This window comes from Antechinus flavipes, chromosome 6 (genome assembly GCF_016432865.1).
Source record: "Antechinus flavipes isolate AdamAnt ecotype Samford, QLD, Australia chromosome 6, AdamAnt_v2, whole genome shotgun sequence".
NCBI classification, from domain to species: domain Eukaryota; kingdom Metazoa; phylum Chordata; class Mammalia; order Dasyuromorphia; family Dasyuridae; genus Antechinus; species Antechinus flavipes.
Window position 1 is genome coordinate 102,541,940 of NC_067403.1, and position 21,823 is coordinate 102,563,762.

Here is a 21,823-nt window from a genome sequence, read left to right on the forward strand (position 1 = left end):
GTTCCCTGGGGACAAATTGACCTAATACAAAAAACATCAACTTGTTCTTTAGTCTTTACATGATGACTAGGGGTGAGGCTCCCTGTAAGATAGGCTTTTTGTGAATTCTTCCTATAAGATTTGAGGTTGATCTCTGAGTTACACAACTTTTAGATTCCCTGGTTTTATTTGAAAGCAGACATATTTGGGATGTAGGATGAATCTGCTCAGGATATGTGATGGTTAAGAAATAACCTCTTTTGCAGACCCTATATTGCCTCTGAATCCCTGAAATACAACATGTACAAAAGTTCTGAGATGCCTTGGATGACACAGCAATGCCATGGTCAAAATTGTCACTGATTCTTTCTCCCCAGGTCTAGGAACATGGATATCAAAAGCTTAATTAAAAACCTCAACATAGAGCTCACTTGTTCCATCTGCCTGGATTACTTTACTGATCCAGTGATTGCCAATTGTAGTCATAGTTTTTGTAGGGAATGTCTTCTCCAGTGCATGTGGGGAGCTGGTGACACATTAACCTGCCCAGAATGCAGACAACTCATCCAAATCAGTAATTTGGTGCCCAACCCAAATCTGCAGAAGCTTTCTACGGCTGGCAAAACAATCGGTCCTCATTTGCTTCAGAGCATGGTGGCTTTGGCCACCTGTGATCAACATTGGGAAAAAGCAAAGTTCTTCTGTGAGGAAGACCGAAAACTCCTCTGTGACTCTTGTTCAATAACCCAAGAACACAGGGATCACCGAATTCTTCCCCTGGACAATGCTATTGCTGAAGGGAAGGTAAGAGTGACTGCTCACTCTCAATCCCTGCCGCAGGAGAGATAGTGCTTGTTCATTCAACTATCTTTCTGGCCCACTGCCATATTTTAAAAGTAACTTAATTTAATGGGTACAAGGGAAATCTAGAGACCTCACATTTGTATACAACCCACTTATTTTTACTGACCTTCCAGATCCTTTTTGCTTCAGTGTTCTCACCTTTAAAATGGTAGTGATAAGAATAACCACCAACTTTAATGTTTATTATGAGGTTCCAGTGGAAAAGTTCCATTGACAGCCTTAAAGGGGTAATAATATTTTAATCTTTACTAGACAAAAGTTCTAAAACAGGTGTATGTCTTTGGTCTAGAACAGAGGTTTGACTAAATATTTGTTTGTCTTGCAGGAGAAACTTCAGGAAACATCGAATATGTTACAGAAAAAACAGGAGAAATTTAAAATTGCATTCAGATGTATGAGGAACAGAAAAATTTATTTTAGAGTCAGTATCTGTTTTCTTGGTGAGAAGGGTATGAGATATATTGTTTTTTGAAGGCTTTTCTCCCTTTTAAAAAAGAAGAGTAAATAATGAAAATGGGGAGACAATAGTGTTTCTCCTTTTTCTTTTGTTCAAGGAACTGTTTTACATCAATGATCAAAGGATGAAATATACTGTCACTCTTTTGAGCAATAATTTGATACCTAATAATAGTAGAAAAACTTTAGTTTCAGGTAAACTGGCAAATTATATGTATGAAAAAGTTTCCAGGTAAGATTTGGGTATTTTTAGTGATAAAAAGATTTCTAGTACATTTCTGATCTTTTTTCCTTTACACAATATCATTCTCTATATCATTTTATCATTAACTACTCTTTTAGAGAAGGTCCTTGGAGAGACAATATATCTAAAAAAGTCTGAAGTGGAAGACATAGATGCAGTAGCCAGAAAAGTTGTCTGGTATAATAATCTAACCTTCTCAGATGACCAATCCTATTTAATAGGGAGCATAAATATTGGTCACTAACACTTTCCATGATAGACTTTTCATTTCTTTCCTTTATCTTTATTTATTTTTTATTAATTAATTTTAAACTTAAATAGCAAATAGGAACAGAAAAAATAACATTGCCATGTTCTCAGTGGAACATGAGAAGATTCAAAATATAAAGCATTATATTTGCACTTCAAGAAAGCCCACATAATAAGTTCAAAACATTGTGTTCAGAAATGTATATTTTTTCTTGTTTCCTTGTAGATTTTCTTTTTTTGTCTGTTGTGTACTTTTACTTTATTCTTTTTCCTTCTTTTTCCTACCTTGCTCTTAAGAAAATTTATTACACACCCAGACATTTTCACATATACATACTTAGATATGTATAATCATATATATATATATGTATATATACACATCGACATTTATATGCATCAGTATGTACTGATTGATATTACTGACATTTATTGTAGGTTTCCTGCTTTTCTCTTTTGTTTGTCTATTTTAGCTTTAACTTTGTCTGAGATTATGATTACCATTCCTTTTTTAATATAACAAATTCTATTCTTCTTGATCTTTATTTTGTGCTTGTGTCTCTTTTTTTTTTCTCTCTTACTTTCCATTCCTTGTGACTCCTCTATTTTATTTCTACCTGCTACCTTGTCCTCCTATTACCTAACCTCTCCCCTACTCCAAGCATCCCTCCTTTGTCCTTTGCTCCCCCACCCTATCCATCTCTGTTCCATTCAAACGGATCTACACATCTTTCTTTATCTAATTTCTTATTCTATTCCCTTACCCTTTTATTTCTTTATAAATTTTAAATACTTTCTTTCCCCTTTAAATGACTATGTTGTTTTTATTTTAATCTGATCTGATGTAAGTAGGGTACCCTATAAAAAATTCAAATCTGGCAAGTTCATTATTTGTCTTTTTTTTCATTCAAGATTATGCTTAACCTTGCTCTACTAATTTCCTTTGGGACAGGAGATTGCTTATGCTTTTAAAGAGTCAATTATAAATGAAAATGAGAAAATGCACCAATTCTTATGGGATGAAGAAGCTCTATATCTACAAATATTAGATGAGGAATCCAAAGACAACCTGGAAGAAATTGAGGAGAAGAAGACCAAACTGACCCAGCAAATCCAGAATCTGCAGCAAATGATATTAGAAATAGAGAAGAGATTAGACAAGAATCCCTTGGAAATGCTTCAGGTGATTATGCAAAACAGATACCTACTATTGCTTTAGAAATGAACTGAAAGAATATCCTCTGTCTCCTATAGAATACTAAGAAAAGGATCTCAGGACCATTTTATAGAGTGGTTTTTGGGGCAGTTCCTTGCTGTAGTGCATAGAGCACCAGTCCTGAAATCAGGAGAACCTGAGTTCAAATCTGATCTCGGATACTTACCACTTCCTAGCTGTGTGACCATGGGCAAGTCACTTAACCCTGATTTACTCAGCAAAAAAAAAAAAAAAATACAGTTTCTCAATGGTTTCTCAAATGTTTTTGACTTCTTATGAGCAGAATTGGGTGTTAATCTGCTGTAGCTAAACAGCACAGAGATTCTTGAAGGTGAGGTCACTTCAGTGCAAAAGTTGGTTATGATTTTCAGTACATATCCCATGTTGGTTTATATTTAAATCTGAAATCACGTGAACAAGCTTGTATCTCCTGATTTCTCCAGAGTAAACACTGACTACATGTGGATCAAAGTGGAGACATGTTTAGAAAAATTGCATATTTAACCTCCAAGGGATTGATTGCTTCCTTGGGAAAGAGAAAGAGGAAAAAAAGGGAGAAAATTTTGGAATTCAAGATTTTGCAAAGGTGAATGTTGAAAATAATCCTTTCATGTATTTGAAAAATAAAATACTTTTAAAAAATCTAAAAAAAGAAAGAAAGAAAACATCACCTTTCCAGTGAGGATAAATGTGGGCTTCTTTGAGACTTGGCATGATGATACTTGAGCAATTAAGTCTCACTACCAAAAGTCTCCTAGAAATGAACCCCCATTTGAATTTCTGGATTTTATTCTAAATCTACCTGTTTAAATTATGTCTCTTTAGTCTCAGAATCCACCTTTCCCACACATACCAATAATCAGAAAAGGTGACTACCAGTCTTTTAGACTACCTGCTCTATTTCCAGCTTCCTCATTAGCTGTTTTCTCATTCAGGGCAAGCAAAAGTTTTAATTAGTTTCCTGTGTAAATTTAAATGAGTTTTCTATGTAAGAGAAGGAGAAGTAAGGATAGGGTAGCATACATTACTTTCACAGTTCTGTCCATTTTTAGGAGGGAGGAGATGCATGAAGCTAATCAAAGAGCAACCCAAAGCTAATTCTAAACAATTTTACTTTGGAAAAGAATTCTGAAGACATGATCTAAACTATTGAAAGATATGTCTGGGTTCTTTGAGAAAGACAATATTATCTAAACAAACTAGGGAGCGGGCCACTAAATTTCTCTTTTTTCTCCCCTCAGGATATGAAAAACACCTTGGCAAGGTAATTGTCTATTCTGTGTTTAATTCAGAAGTGCAAAATCTGTGTGATAATCAGATTATTTGAAGAGATTCATTGTGGGATGTAGTCTGCTGAAACATAATGAAATATTTCATCCAAATAGGGCTCTGGAGCTCTGTATAGAACAAATGTAACCAAATATAACTTGTTTGTAGGAATGAGGAGCTACTAAGCCAAAAACTAGAGGTTTCTTACCCTATCTGGAGCATCTGCTACATCACTGGCTTGCAAGAAATGCTCATAAGCTTCCAGAGTAAGTAATATTTATCCTGATTAATATTTGGGAAAGTGCCAGCAATTCCCATATTGTTTGAAATGGATTTCCTTGATATATGCTACTAGTATGGACAAATGACCTTTTTCCTCAGTCCCTGATATTCATATACATATTTGACCATTTAATATATGTGAGATTAAACTTTAGAGTTTCAAGATTAACTTGTCCAGGTATGTATTTTTTTAATATTTCTGTTGATTTTTTTTTCTTTGATCAGTTTACTCATAAAAATGTAGTCAGTTCATTAATTGAGGAATGGCTCTTAAGATTTCTCAGCAGTCCATATGGATTTTACATGCTATGCTATGCTTTGTGATGACTCATAGAAAGGGGTAATGTTGGGTATTTCTTATTGTATGTCCATCTCCTTCAAAAAACGTATTTTTGTTTTTGTTGAACTTTTGCCTTTTTAATCTGGTGGTTTTTTTTTTTTTTGGGGGGGGAAACTATACTGTTCTTTTTGTTTTTAAATTCAATATTTTATTTTTTCCCCAATTACAAGTAAAAACAATTTTAATGTTCATTTAAATTCCCCATGTTGAGAAGTCAAGCAATCTGATATAGACTATAGATGTGGTTATGCAAAACATTTCCATGTTACTCATATTGTGAAAAGAAACAGAGAAAAAAAGTAAAACAAGAAAAAAATGAATATAGGGAAAATGGTTCAGCCTGCCTTCAGTTTCCATCAATTCTTCTTCAAAGATAGCATTTTTCATCAGAAATGTTTCAATATTTTCTTGGATTACTGTGTTGCTGAGAATACGTGTTCATTCTCTGCATTAGGAATACTTTACTACTCAGTTCCTCATCTGTTGTATAAGTTTTCCCATTGGGTAGTTTGTAAACATTTTTGGAAGGAAGGATTTGTCTTGAGTTTTCTCTGATACTTTTCTCCTAATTCTATGGTTGTACAGGAAAGTTGGGCTTAATTAAAATACTCCTGATTTTTTCTCTAAAGATAATGGGACAGAAGAAATAGTTTATAAAATAAAGAGCCAATAGAGATGATGACACTTAATTTTTTTGAGAAAGGTTATGATTTATTCTGAGAGTCATAATCAACACTATGTCTGATAAAGAGAAGACTAGAAGCTACAGCTTTAGGTAAGGAAGAAAAATTCAACTACCTATGAAGACATGGAAGAAATGACAATGGAGGATAGGGAGATGTTTATTAAATATTGCTATACAATGATAGAATGCATTTCAACTCTAGAATGGTCAAACAACACTTTGTTTTTTCAAATATTTCAGTGAGAAATATCCTATTACTTTCCTATGCCTCAGGTAGGCTGAGTCTTGGCCCAGTTCCATAGATGTCCCATCACCCTCCAGTAACATCTCTCTCAACTTGGCATTTCAATGGAAATGCTATAATGTGTTTCTACAAGTTCTTTGTGTCATTAATCTGTCCCTATTCCAATTTATCTTTCCTAGAAATTTCTAATGAACTTTTAATCTTATTTCAGTCATTCTATTCTCTATGACCTCTTCCCCTTTTGCCATCTCCTATACAATAAAGTCTAAACACTTCAACAAGGTCCTGCTTTGCAAGATGTCTTCCTTTCTTGTCAGCATTCTCAACATATTTGCTTCTAATGTGGCTTCAGAGCTTTTAAAATAGTCACCCAGTTCTATATATATCTAGGGCTTCCTGATCCCTTGCTTCTTTTTTGTCTTCTTCTCACTTCCTCTATCTCATTCTCTCCTACACATACTCTTTCCTTTCTTCCTTCTTTTCTTTATCTTTTCATATTTATCTTCCTTCTTGGTCATATTCTTCCCTTCTTTTCTCCTACTATCCAAATGGGTAATTATTTTTATTTGCTTATTTTGCTGCATTTTGCACCATTTTGATTATACATTTGTGAAGGTCTCAAATCCCTTCTGATAGATTATAAGTTCTTTAAGGTCAGAGATCTCCGAAAGAACTGAAAAGAGTAAATTCTTTCTTTGGCTTGTCTTTTGTAAAAAGCAGTTTGTACGAAAATGCTATTTCTATCAAGGTCCAGTTGTTTATACTTCCCAATTTATGTTAGTATATGCTGTATATTAATATAACAACATAATACTTCTTTCAGATGCATACCATCTATCTTCTAAGGCATGTTATTCTACTTGATGTTAGTTACTGATTAATGAAACATTTAAAAATATCTAACAAAGGCCTTAAAATATGGGATATTGGATTTAAAATTTGAAGAATTATAATGCTTATCTCTTTGAATCTATTTGAAAACCATCTTCACTTTGTACAGAAGGAAACTGAGTCACTGGAAAACTAAGGTGCTCATTCAAGTATGTGTTGAAGGCAGGACAACCCCATTGATTGTTCTCCTATAATCTCAATTGGGATTTAGTGTCCCAAAGTGTGCCACTGTCTGGGATTAGGGATTTTTTTAACCTCCAAGGTTTGTAAACTAAAGCTAATTATATTCCCCTTTTCCTTTCCCTAGGGAATATAACTTTAGATCCTGATACAGCCAATCCTCATCTTATCCTGAATGAAGAATTGAATAGTATCAAGTATACGAGTGTTCCCAAAGATCTGCCTGACAATGAAGAAAGATTTGACTGTTGTCTTACTGTCCTTGGGACCCAGACCTTTACTTCAGGCAAACACTATTGGGAAGTGAACGTGGGAGATAAGACAGAATGGATAGTGGGCATCTGTGAAAATTCAATCAGCAGAAAGGAGACACACTCCCTATCATCAAAGGATGTAAGAACCTTAATGGGCTTCACATCTGAAAAAGATTTCTTTCTCTGGAATTCACAATGTGGTTTTTATGAGAGTGAGCCTATCCATGTGGTAGGTATTTTTATTGATTATGAAAAGGGGCATATAGCATTTTATAACTCTATAGATGGATCCCTCATCTGCAGTCCCCCAAACATAGCCTTTCAAGGACCTATTCGCCCTTACTTTTCTTCTTGTTATCCTAATGAAAATAGTAATTCTGGATCTATTATTATTTGCTCTGGGAGTAAGTCTGCCAATGATGTAAATTACTATGGGAATGCTCTCAATGACAAGTGATTAAAAAAATGACACTAAATATTAGTTTCTATTCATTTAAACTTAAATTGATTTGGTCAATGAAGTCATGTATGATTATCAAAGCCATTTGTACTGGGTATAACAATAGTGTGCCTCATTCTAAATCAATACCCCATGAGCTTCTCCTTTGCTGAGAACTTTAGCAATATAAGATTCAGTCAATCTACATGAGGTACTTTATGATTTTCCCAGAGGAAATGGAATTGGATATTACTTTATAAACACTATATATTTCTTAGATAGAAATATATTATATATGCATATGTGTAAGGGTCGAAGGAGGAGTCACGTATAGTGCAACAGAAAGTGAACAAGCAATAAAGCTTGAGACCCCTGGAAGTGGGTTTGCTGGGTACTAGTAGGTACCACCTTGTGGGCGAGAACTCTGGTCACATTGAGATCCACATCATTAACGGGAGGCATCTGGGTGTGTGACCTCATAGACCCTAATTAAGCTGCGGGGGCAAGGAATTCACTCTCTTTGACCTGGTATTCACTGGAAGGTCAGCCAGGAGCAGGATGTGAACATGTGAATAAAAGATATTGAGCTTTCACATGGCTGTTCTCGAGCGCTTTATGATGGCCAGAGATCTCCGAAGACCTCGGACAGAGGTAAGCTTGGTAAAAGTAGTTTAAGCACTGCAAAAGACAGTGACCGGAGATTTCTCTGAGGGCCTGGGAATAAGGAGAGACTGGCAGGAGTGAATGCAGAGTGGGCATTCATACATATGTGTTCATAAATATGTTTATATGTCATTTTTCTGTATAAAGTACAAATGTATGTATATATATTTTCATTCTTGAAACAGCAAGGTATTTTTCTTGTAGATGATTTCCTAAACTCTTTTGAGTTATTATTGATTTTTTCCCAAAAAATCCTTCATTATTCCAGGAGTTGAAACATCCAGAGCAATGCCTTTACCATCATTTGAGAAAAGTTTTGGACTCTGCAGTGGACCTCCACGACAGGTTTATTTTTGCAAGAATAGTCTGTTAAAATAGGAAAAAAATACTCTAGAGCATGAGTATTTTTCAGAGTCTATAGAAAAGTACATTGTGTGTGAGTAGATGATAACACCACATTAACAAATCATTATCACCTGGCTTCATGAAATTTTAGGAGTGAAAAAAAAATAGTCTGGTAATTAGGTTCATCAAAAATACAAAACAGCAAAGAATTCCCTTAGCATGATAGGTGTATCAGTCCATGGTCAATTTATAGGAGACTATAGATAAGAATAACAGAAAATGTCATGCTTAAATATTCTGAGAACTTTATCTTTTTAAATTTTTTTTTGATTTACAGAGTAGATACATGGGAAATTTTTTCAACATTGACTCTTGCAAAACCTTCTGTCCCAAATTTTTCCCTCCTTTTCTTTACTCCCTCCCCTAGCTGGCAAATAGTCCAATACATATTAAATACATGTTATTTATATTTATTTAAAAATATATTTATATATTAAATACATAAACATGAAAGACATGTTAAATCCAATATATGTATACATATGTATACAGTTATCTTGCTGCATAAGAAAAATCAGATCAAGAAGGAAGGAAAAGAAAAACTGAGAAAGAAAACAAAATGCAAGCAAATAACAACAGAGAGAGTGAGAATGCTATGTTTTGGTCCACACTCAGTTCCCACAGTCCTCTCTATGTATGTAGATGGCTCTCTTCATCACCGAACAACTGGAACTGATTTGAATCATCTCATTATTGAAGAGAGCCATGTCTATCAGAATTGTATAGTCTTGTTATTGTTATCTATAATGATCTTCTGGTTCTGCTCATTTCACTTAACATCAGTTCATATAAGTCTCTCCAAGCCTCTCTGAAATCATCCTGCTGGTTATTTCTTACAGAACAATAATATTCCATAATATTCATATACCACAATGTATTCGGCTATTCTCCAACTGATGGGCATCCACTCAGTTTCTAGTTTCTTGCCACAAATGTTTTTGCACATATAAGTCCCTTTCCCTCCTTTAAGATCTCTTTGGGATATAAACCCAGTAGAAACACTGCTGGGTCACATTTGATAACTTTTTGAGCATAGTTCCAAATTGCTCCCCAGAATGGTTGGATCCGTTCACAATTCCACCAACAGTGTACCAGTTTTCCCACATCCCCTCCAACATTTGTCGTTATCTTTTCCTGTCATCTTAGCCAATCTGAGAGGTGTGTAGTAGTGAGATCTTTATCTTTAGAAGGAATGCTGTTGTAAATTAAACAACACATGTAGCCATATAAATTATTATGTTATGTGAAAACAAGTTCTTGGACTCTGATTAGTCAGTGATCTTCAGGAAATAAGAAAGACATATTTATGAGTATTTATGAAATGCTGTTATTTCAAATCAATTTTGAGAAGGGCAGGGCCCTCATTTCATTGTAATGATGGGGGGGGGGGCAACTCCATCACATAGTTTGCAGTCTGCCAGTTTGTGGCTGGTGATAGTGAAAGAGATATAGTAGTGAGATCTTGAGAGCTAGAATTATAAGATATAAAGGCAACCAATGGTACCATTAGCGTCCTTGATATACTGACATCATGTAAGATTGACTTCAGTGAAAAGCAGTTTCTGGGAATCTAAATTAAGAAAATTCAAGCCCTGGGATCCTCCAGGAGAAGCCCCAGAGTCTAAGGCTTATAGCTTACTAAGCTATAGTTACTAAAGAATGAAACCACCTTAGGGACTCAAAAGTTCATATTTTCCAGTCTCTTTAACACATGTACCCTCTGTTTCTCGGACTTCATCATAGCCTGTAATTCTTCATGTTCTCTCTCCCAGATGGATTTATTATACATCATAGTTTTAATGATTAAAATGATTAAAAACTCATTGAGGACAGGAGAAATAGTCTATGTTTTGGAGGTATTCTCATAGTTTCTAGAATAGTGTCATATAAAATTTGTATTCAGGCAATATTTGGTAATTATTTGGTTCATGGTCTTGTAATTGTATAAGGCTTTCTAAATCTCTAAAACCCTATTGTCATTTGACTCTACAAATGATATTTGCAAAGAACCTTAGAAGGCATACTTCTTGCTACTTTATAATTAAATTGATATAAATAATCAGGGGACCTTCAGACATGATTATATCTTTTATGTTCCTATATCCATCACAGACAGCATGTTGGAGCAGAATCCTTGGAGGTATAATTTTGTTTTATGCAATCAAATGCTCTTTTTATAATCAACAAAAAAAGAACAATAAAATATAATATTCTTTGGACTTATGTGTCATTTGGAAAAGTCTATTATTTTCACAACTTCAGTATATATGTTTATTAGTTTCATTAAGACAAGAAATCAAGTACATGAGTTGGTCATTGTTTTATGTTTTTGTTTGCCTTTTTATAATAATATCTATGATTATTTTCTAAGTATCTTGTGTTTTCTTCTCATTTGGCCAGCTTATGGATTGGTCCCTTAGAATTCTTCAAATAGTGTCTCTTCCACTGAAAGCATCTCCAGGTATATTTTATCTAGCTTATCTACTCTTTCTAATTCCATCTCTTTGGTATCATCTCTACTTCTTGGATCATATCAGGGATTCTGATTTTAGAGTCCAAATGGAATAGTCTAACTGAAAGAGGAAATCTTCATTAATCTTTTCCACTTTTGAGTAGTTGCTTTTGACATTCCTAGCTGTTGTTTAATCATTCAATCATGTCTGATTTTTCATGATCCTATGAACCATATTGTCCATGGGTTTTTCAGGCCAAAGATATTAGAGTAGTTTGTCATTTACTTCTCCTGTGGTATTGAATAACTTGCTCAGGTTCATTTACCTAATAAGTATCTGAGTCTGGATTTAAATTCAGGTCTTCCGAATTTCAGGCCTAACACTCTATTCACTGAGTCCCTTATTCTAGTCTAGCCTCTTTCTATTCTTCCATACTCTCTCCTCCCATGGCTTCAAAGACATCATAATCTTCTAATCCTAGCCTTCTAAACAGCATAAAAATCTTTCCCTTTTACTGACAATCTCTCACCATTTTTCTTGCTTCTGTATCACCTCAAAGTCACTTTCACTCTTAAATCTTTTGTGTTTTGTAGTAAGGTAATTTTCTGTGACACCTTCATTCAAAGTCTACAACCCAATGTACTTGCACTTGTAATTCTAAAGCTAAATCTATCCACATCAAACTTAATTGTTATCAATCCTTACAAAAACAAATTGAATTCACCTTAAGAAAACTAAGATTTGCAGAAAATAAGCAATAATGCAACTAATGTCTTCCCCCAGGGGAAGTTCTTTAAAAGTATTCAATCTAGACAGAAATTAGCTGTCCTGCCTTCTCCTTCTTGCATTAGTGAATTAGCCTGGTTGTAACTCTTTGAAATTTATTAACTTTGATTCCTTCTATCCCTGGGAGATATAAACCAGCCAGTTCTAAAAATTAAAGGATGGTACATTTTGAATTAGAAGGGATATGTAAGGTCATCAAATCAGATGATTTTATTTTTATAATTAAGAAAACTGAGAGTGAGAGAGGTTAAGTGATTTGTCCAAATCATGCAGCTTGTATCTGAGGCAGGGTTTGTATCCAGATCTCCTTGATTCTTAAGTCAATTTTCCATCTACACTATTATGCTGCCTCAAAAAATTTGCTTTTTCTACAAATTCTGTAAAGAAGTAGTTCATAGACTGAATATATTTAATGTAAACCTCTTTGGGAGATCAGACATTGAGAAATGTTTCTTGGTGGTCTTATGTGCTGAGTTCTTTGGCCTCCTGCTCCTGTGCTTTTTATGGATGACTATATGGATGACCACTCCTTTTCCCTAAACAAGCAATTTATTCCTTTTTATTTTCCTCAGCATTGTACTAGTTTCTCTTTTCTATGACCTAGATTTGAGTCTTTGGTTACCCTCATCCCATCCTCAGAAGAAAAGGAATGAAGAATTCACATCATTTCACATTTTTAAAAAGTTCTTTCCCCTGCCCCCACTCCAACTATATATTATATAGGAAATAATAGAGAGGTTTAAAACAACAAATGGAAACATCATAAAGTTAATAGCTAATTTTGGTCTTCCATGTTACTACTCTTCAGGGAACTTAGGCCACTATCTCTTTTAGTTATGAAACAACTCTAGAGATTTGAAATCTGGAAGGAAATTCAAATCTTGCCTTCAAAACAGATTAAATCAATTAACTTATTTTTGCCTCAGTTTCCTCATCTATAAAATGGGAATTATAATAGTATCTACCTTATAGGGATGTTGTGAGGTTCAAATAAAATAGAAAGATGCTTTGCAACTTTAAGATGCTACACAAATACTGTTATCATATCCTGATTAACCTAGTTATTCCTAGAGTCATCCATGCAAGCTTATAGTACTTTTTAAAACTCTCTGATCCAGATCCTTCTGGAATTTATCTCTGCTTTTGCAAACTAATTAACAATCACTAAGCATTTGTTAATTCTTTATTATGTGTCAGGCACCCAACTAGGAATAAAGATACAAAGGCAGAAATGAAATATTCCCTGTCCTCAAGGAAGTTACAGTTTATGAATAGGAATTAGGATCTTCATGCCTTTCCATGGTTTTCCTTCAGTTGTCCCTGACTTTCCCTCAATGGAGGTATAATTGATGGTCATAATAGTTGAATATGATGAAGATAGAGATCCTCCTTCTGGTATGGGTTGGCTTTGATGGTTTCTGGAGTATCTTTAAGCTTAAAAATGCTTTGATTCTGTTCTCCCCTGTATCCCTTCATCCTCATTCTTACTCATCTTTTAAAGCTGTCTTAAATACAATCCAGGATGTAATAATAACACTTTATTAGACTCAGAGACATTTCTTTCTATATAGTTTCAAAAAAGTCATTTTCATACCTCAGATAAAAAGCCAGGTTCAGATCCTGCCCCTGCTATCCCTGTCAGTGACAGATTCCGTGGAATTCACCTTAGGCATCCTACAAATGAACATGCAAACCCCCTTCCCCACTCACCCCCAGCCCCACCCCCACCTTTTTTTCTGGGGCAGCTTTTCCCCATGTAACTGTAATGATGCTGCTGATTTCTAGTTTGGCTAAAATTAATGACTCTGCTCAAACTCATTCTTCTCAACAATTAATCAAGAGCTGGCAGTGTCAGTACCTTCAAGGGAATAAATAGCATGAATGCTGTTGGGATTTAGCACTTTTGGCCTTCCTATGAAGCAAGAGCTCCCTGAAGAATCTGATTAAACTTTGGCAAGCTTTTATATTTAAGGTTTTTTCTTTCAGAGCATCAATAGCATAACAGGCTTACAAGCGTGGGAACAGACAAGCCTAGTGTATGAGTGTGTACCTGTAATTTAGATTTATGCTAACAAGAAGCTGCTTATAAAAATCAACTGCTAATAACTAGGACTTTAATACAGTTATTTCTTAATCTCCTTGAATGCCATTTTCACACTACTAGACTCCATGGAATCATTACTTCTTAATACCAATGCAATAGGATTTAGGGCAAAGAAATTTTCTTCAAGACAGCCTTCTTATTACAAAGGTATCTTGTGGCATCTGTCTAGTCCTTTAAAGTGGATTTGAAAATGTTTAGATATCAGTATCATTTAAAATATTGCTTCATGAACATCAATATTCACCCATTCTATACACACTTGGGAATGGGATGCAGATTGTGATATGGGGGGGGGTAAGAAAGAGGAGAGGAAAAAAAGTATGTTTTCATCCCTTGGAGATTTTCCTAGATTCCCCAGTGTTTCTTTCAGTCCTCAGTTTCTAAAAATTCTTTTGATAAATACAGTTGGTAGTCCTTTCCTTTTCTTTTTTCTTTTTACTTTCCTTGTTCCCTTTCCCTTCACTTTCACCTTCAACTTCACCATCACTTCATCTTGCCTCTTTTGTGATATAGTTTAAAATCCAGAAACACCAAGATGCCTTGATATTTTTTAATTGGCTTCCTTGATATTCTTTACCTATTATTCTTTCAGATCACTTTTGTTAATTTTTTCTAGCTCCATAAAACAATTCTTTGGTAGTTTGGTAGGGCATTGAGTAAGTAAATTACCTTAGACCGAATTATCATTTTTATTATAATGGTTTGGCTTACCCATGAACAATTTATATTTCTCCAATTGTTTAGATGTGCATTTGTATAAAATATTTTGTAGTTTTGTTCATATGCTGCCCGAGCTACATTTTTTAGATAGATGCCCAAATATTTTATATTGTTTGTAGTTATTTAAAATGGAATTTCTCTTTCTATCCATTGCTGCTAGGTTTTGCTGGTAGTATATAGAAATGTAAATGATTTATGTAAGTTTATTGTATATCCTGTAATTTTGCTGAAGTTGTTAACTTTTTCAACATTTTGTTGATTTTCTAATGTTCTAAAAGTATACTATCATATCATGTGCAAAGAGTGATCACACTGTTTCTTTTTTTTAATTTTTTTTTCTTATTTTTATTTCTTCAATCTCATTTTCTTGTCTTATTGTTATAGCCAACCTTTCTAGTACTATATTGAATAATAACAATAATGGGCTTGCTTCATCTCTTATCTTATTGAGAATGTTTTGAGTTTATTCCTGTTAGAATTAATTCCTGCTCTCAACTGTAGATAAATGCTCCTTATTTTAAGAAAGCCTCCATGGGAGTTTTGGGAGTGAAGCTGAGATGGCAGAGTAAAGTCAGGAAGCTACTTGAACTTTCCCAGTTTCCCTCAAAAAATACCTGAAATCAAGTCTCTGAAAAGAGTATGACAGAATGAAAGCAGTCTCCAGCTCAAGATAGATTAGAAGAATTTGAAGAAAGCTCAGTTTCAAGATGATTGTTCAGCCCAGCTCAAATGGTGTCCAGGAAAGTCAGTGGGGGGTCTTAAAGCAGATCAGCAAATAAGACTGTCCTGGCTCAGTAGCAGAGTTGACCAAAGGGACAATCTCCAGTTCCAGTTCGGAAGGCAAAAACTAGAGAAGTTAATAGAATCTTAGAAAAGAGAAATGATAGCTCTCTGGAGAAAAACTGAATATGAAGAGACAGGAATATACCTGTTTCTCAGCAATACATGCACCTACACAAAAACAGACCCATGTAGTAGGGCCTAAAAAACTTCAAAATCAAATGCAGAAAGACAGAAATAGTACATCTTCTTTTTTAGATCATGGTACAATAAAAATTACATTTAATAAAGAGCCAGGGAAAGATTAAAAACCAACAAGAAATTAAATAATCTAATTTTAAAGAATGAGTGGATCAAATGACAAATTAGAGGAACAATCAAAAATTTCATCCAAGACGATGGCAATAATGAGACAACATACCAAAATCTATGGGAGGTAGTCAAAGCAGTTCTTAGGGGAAATTTTATCTCTAAATAGTTACATGAATTTAGGGAATAGAAAGAGAAGATCGATGAATTAGGCATGCAACTAAAATAGTTAGAAAAAGAACAAATTTTAAAAACCCAATTAAATGTAAAATTAGAAACTCTAAAACTCAAAGGAGAAATTAATAAAATTGAAACTTAGAAAACTATTGAACTAATAAAATTATTGAACTTTTCAATTGAATTAATAAAACTAAAAACTGGTTTTATATAAAAAAGAATCCAACAAAATAAATAAATATTTGGCTAATTTGATTAGAGAAAGAAAAAAAAAATTACCAGCACCAAAAATTAAAAAGGTGAATTTACCACCAAGAAAAAAAATCAAGCAATAATTAGGAGGTATTTTGCCTAATTTTATGACAACAAATTTGACAATCTAATTGAAATGGATGAATAATTACAAAGATACAAATTGCTAGAACCATTTTACAAAAAAGAATTTTAAGAAAACATCAATTAGCTCCCTAAGAAAAAAAATCTCCAGAACCAGATGGATTTACAAGTGAATTTACAAGTGAAACATTTAAAGAACAATTAATTCCAATACTATATAAGCTATTCAGAAAAACTGGGGAAGAAGGAATCCTAACAAATTATTTTTATGATATAGATTATGGTGCTGTTACCTAAATGAAAGGGCCAAAAAAGATAAGGAAAATTTTAGACCAATTTCTTTAATGAATATTGACAAAAAAAATCTTAAATAAAATATTAGCAAAGAGATTACAGCAATTTACCAGCAAGACACTGTGATGAAGTGAGATTTATCCTAGGAAAGCAGAGCTGATTCAATATCAGGAAAACTATTGCCATAATTGACCATATTAACTAAAACAACAACAACAACAACAACAAATCTCAATAGATGCTGAAAAATCTTTTTTAAAAAAGTTTTTTATTTTCAAAACATAAGCATAGATAATTTTCAACATTCACCCTAGATAGCAAATAATCCAATCAATACATGTTAAACATGTACAATTCCTTTATACACATTTCCACAATTAACATGTTGCAAAAGAAAAGTCAGATCAAAAAGGAAAAAAAAATGAGAAAGAAAACAAAAATGCAGATAAACAACAACAAAAAAGTGAAAATACTATGTTATGATCCACACTCAGTCCCCACAGTTCTCTCTCTGGGTGCATATGGCTTTCTCCATCACAAGAATTGGCCTGAATCACCTTGCTGTTGAAAAGAGTCATGAACTTCAAAATTGACCATTACATAATCTTGTTGTTGCTGTGCAAATATTTTCCTGGTTCCATGCACTTCATTTAGCATCAGTTCAGAGGCCTCTCTAGGCCTCTGTGAAATTATCCTGCTGATTGTTTTTTCCAGAAAATAATATTCCATAGCATTCATATATACCATAACTTATTCAGCCATTCTCCAACTGATGGGCATCCACTCAGTTTCCAGTTTCTTGACACTACAAAAAGGGCTGCCACAAACATTTTTGAAAATTTGGGTCTCTTTTCCTCCTTTAAGATATCTTTAGGATACAAGCCCAGTAAAAATATGGGTGGATCAAAGGGTATGAATAGTTTGATAGCCTTTTGATCATAGTTCCAAATTGCTCTCCAGAATGGTTGGATCAGTTCACAATTCCACCAACAATTCATTAGTGTCCTAGTTTTCTCACATCCCCTCCAACATTTGTCATTATCTTCTGAAGCCATTTTAGCCAATCTGAGAGATGTGTAGTGGTACTTCAGGGTTGTTTTAATTTGCATTTCTCTGACCAATAGTGATTTAGAGCATTTTTTTCATATGGCTAGAAATGATTTTAATTTCTTTATCTGAAAATTATCTGTTTATCCTTTGACTGTTTATAAATTGGAGAAAATGCTTTGAATCCCTATACGTTTGAGTCATTTCTCTGTATATTTTAGAAATGATGCCTTTATTAAAACCCTTGAATCTAAATTTTTTCCTCTGTTTAATGTTCTCTTTTAATCTTGTCTCCGTTGATTTTGTTTGTACAAAAACTTTTAAACTTAATATAATCAAAATTATCTACTTTTTATTCCATAATGTACTCTAGTTCTTCTTTGGCCACAATTTTTTTTCCCTCCTCCACAGACCTGAGAGGTAGAATATACTTGGTTCTTCTAATTTGCATATAATATAATTTTTTATGTCTAAATCATGAAATCACTGAAAAAGCTTTTGACAAAATACAGCACCCATTCCTATTAAATACATTAGAGAACATCTAGATAAAAGGAGCTTTTATATAGCAATCATTATTTGTAATGGAGAGAAGCTGAATGCATTCTCAAAAAGATCAGGGATGAAATGAGGATTCTAATTATCATCACTTTTATTTAGTATTGTGTTAGAAATATTTACTTTACCAATAAAAAAAAAAGAAAAGTAATTAGAATAGACAATGAGGAGATAAATCTATCACTTTGCAAATTATATGATAGTATCCTTAGAGCATCAATCAAAAAACTACTTGAAACAAATAACAATTAACTTGAAACAATTAGCCAAGTTGCAGGATATAAAATAAACTTACACAAGTCATTAGCATTTCTATATATTACTAAGAAAGCCCAGCAGCAAGAAATAGAATGAGAAATTCCATTCAAAATAACTGTAGACAAAATAAAACATTTGGGTTTCTACCAGCCAATACAAACTCAGAAACTATATCAAGAAAATTACAAAGCACTTTTCACACAAATAAAATCAGATCTAAACAATTGAGAATACATCAACTGCTTGCTTATGGATAGGCCAAGCTAATATAATAAAAATGGTAATTCTACCTAAATTAATCTACTTCTTCAGTGCCATGCCAATCAAACTGCCAAAATTTATTTTTTTGAGCTAGAAAAAAAAGAATAACATTCATCTGGAAGAGCAAAAGGTCTAGAATATCAAGGGAATTAAAAAAAAAATGAAAAGTATGATGGCTAAACTGTACTAAACTTAAAACTGTTATAAAGCAGTAGATATCAAAACCATCTGGTTTGGGTAATAAACAGAGTGATAGATCAGTGGAAAGGTTAAGTATATAAGGCACAATAATTAATGACTATAGTAATCTACTGTTTGGTAAACTGAAAGACTCCAATTTCTGGTATAAAAATTCACAATTTGACAAAAATTTCTGGGAAAACTGGAAAATAATGTCAGAAATTTGGCATAGACCTACATCTTACACCTCATATCAAAATGGGCACATTATTTAGGCATAAAGGGTGATTATTATAACAATTAGGATCACAAGGGATAGTTTATGTATCAGAGCTTTGGAGAAGGGAAGAATTTGTGGCAAAAGAAGAAATAGGAATATTATGAAATGCAAAATGGACAACTTTGATTACATTTAATTTAAAATGTTTTACACAAATAAAACCAACACAAACAAAATTAAAAGGGAAGAAGAGAGCTAGGGTAAAATTTTGTTACAACCAGCACTTCTGATAAAGGTCTCAGTTTTAAAGTATAAAGAACTGTGTCTCCAACTGATAAATGGTCAAAGAATATGAATAAACAATTTTCAGATAAAGAAACTAAAGTCATCTGTAGTCATATGAAGTGCTCTAAATCACCATTGATTAGAGAAATGCAAATTGAAACAATTCTGAAGTACCATCTTGGTAATAACTTATACATCTTGGCTAAGATAACAAGAAAAAGTAATGATAAATGTTGAACAGGATCCGGGAAAATTGGGGCATTAAAGCATTATTAGTGGAATTGTGAACTGATCCAACCATTCTGGAGAGCAATTTGGAACTATGCCCAAAGGGCTATAAAACTGTGCATACTCTTTGATCCAATCACACTACTACTGGGTTTGTATTCCAAAGAAATAGTAAAAGAGGGAAAAGGACTCATCATGCAAAATTTTTTTTAGTAGCTCTTTTTGTGGTAACAAAAAATTGGAAAATGAGTAGATGCCCATAAAATGGGGAATGGCTAAATAAATTAAGGCATATGAAAGTAATAGAATATTATTGTTGTATAAAAAATAATGAATAATCTGATTTTAGAAAGGACTGCAAAGTTTTACATGAACTGATGCTGAGCAAAACAAGCAGAACCAGGAATATATTGTATGATATTGTATAATAATAGCAAGAATGCATGATGATCAACTAAGACAGGCTTGGTTCTTCTCTGCAGTTCAGTGATCCAAGGCAATCCCAATGAATTTTGATGGAAAGTTTTATTTATATTCAAGAAAAGAATATATACACTGTTTGTAAACCAACACATACTATATTCACTTTTTTCTGTTTTTTTTTCTCTTGTGGTTTTTTTCCTTTTGTTCTGATTTTTCTCTCCCACCATGATTGACAAGGGAATATGTTTAAAAAAATGAACATACATATACAGCCAAAAAATGTTGTTTTTATATGAAAAAAGAGAACATTTCCATTGATTCCTATGCTTTTTAGTGTTTTTTTTAAATAGAAACAAGTGTTATATTTTGTTAAAAGCTTTTTCTGTATCTGAGATAATCATAATTGTAGTTTTTGTCATTTATGTGGTTAGCTATGTGGATGTCTTTTCCTAATATTGAACCAGTCCTTTATTCCTGATATAGAACACACCTGATAGTAGTGTATTATTTTTGCAGCACACACACAGACATATAGAGAGAGATGGAGAGAAATAGAGAGAGAGAGAGACAGAGAGAGAGAGTGTGTAATCTACTTGAAAGTAAGTTATTTTAAATGTTTGCATGATATTCATTTAAAAAAATTAGTGTGTAGTTTTCTTTCTCTGTTTTGATCTCTTTTGTTTAGGAATCAGATTATGAAGGACTTTAATTATCAGATAGAGGAGTTTTTATAATGTATCCTAAAAGGCAAAGGGGAATTATTAAAGATTATTGATCAAAGGGATAACAAATCTCTTATTTATCAGCTGCATGGAAGACATTTTAGAGAGGGAAGAAAGACTAATCAGGAGACTAATGGAATAATTTAAGTGAGAAGTGATGTTCTGACCTAGGTGATAGGTGTGCATGTGCAACATATATATATATATATATATATATATATGTGTGTGTGTGTGTGTGTGTGTGTGTGTGTGTGTTTCAGCCAATAAAAGTCCATAAATACAATGTGAAATTGGGGAAGTGATTAATGTGAGTTATTGCTATTAGGAAAAACTTCTTAGACATGGGTGAAACTTGATTGAAACCCCTTCACTTGGGGTTAACTATTGCCCAAATACTATTATCTTGGAATTGCCAAGGCACTATGACTTCAATCATAGTTTAACCTGAAATCACTGCCAGTAAGAATGGAGAGAAATTTCCATTAAGAACCTTCTTTTTCTGGGTTTATAGCTGTTATGTTAATTTGAATGAGGATGAAACTTGGCAGAAAAAATCATCAGTTCCCATGCAAATTTCTTTCTAAAAAAGGTTTAAATCAGTGTCTTCCACATAGCAATCACTTGAACCATGAATTAACTAACAATCATGATCTATTTCACTTGCCCAAGATAAAAAAAAATAAATGAATTTTAAACATTTTAGCATTTGTTAGCAGTTGGTCTTTCCATGAAGCTGATGCCATTGAAAACTTTAAAATTTTAATTCCAGTTCAGGAGGTGTTTCATACTGAAATGCCTCAAAATAACTCATCTTCCAAAAGTGTATTGTATAGTTTTTAAAACTGCAATATTCAGTATGAGAAGTAGTCATATAATATCAGATAAAAGTCCAATCTTTGGAGTTCATGATCTGACTCTGATACTAGTTCTATGACCTTGGGAAAATCATTTAAATTTTCTGAAATTGCTTTTTAATCTGTAAATTAGGGACAATTATAAATTCAGTGATTATTCTTTGCGTCCCT

The 21,823-nt window shown here is 33.3% G+C and overlaps 1 protein-coding gene across 1 annotated transcript; it reads left to right on the forward strand.

Moving 5' to 3' along the window:
• Positions 1 to 366: 366 nt before the first annotated feature.
• Positions 367 to 7,614, forward strand: LOC127541423 (probable E3 ubiquitin-protein ligase TRIML1). Its single transcript, XM_051966695.1, has 6 exons — positions 367 to 783; positions 1,169 to 1,264; positions 2,742 to 2,972; positions 4,247 to 4,269; positions 4,443 to 4,540; positions 7,024 to 7,614. Exons 1-6 carry the CDS (start codon positions 367 to 369, stop codon positions 7,605 to 7,607), a joined length of 1,449 nt encoding a protein of 482 aa, XP_051822655.1. The 3' UTR covers positions 7,608 to 7,614.
• Positions 7,615 to 21,823: the final 14,209 nt, after the last annotated feature.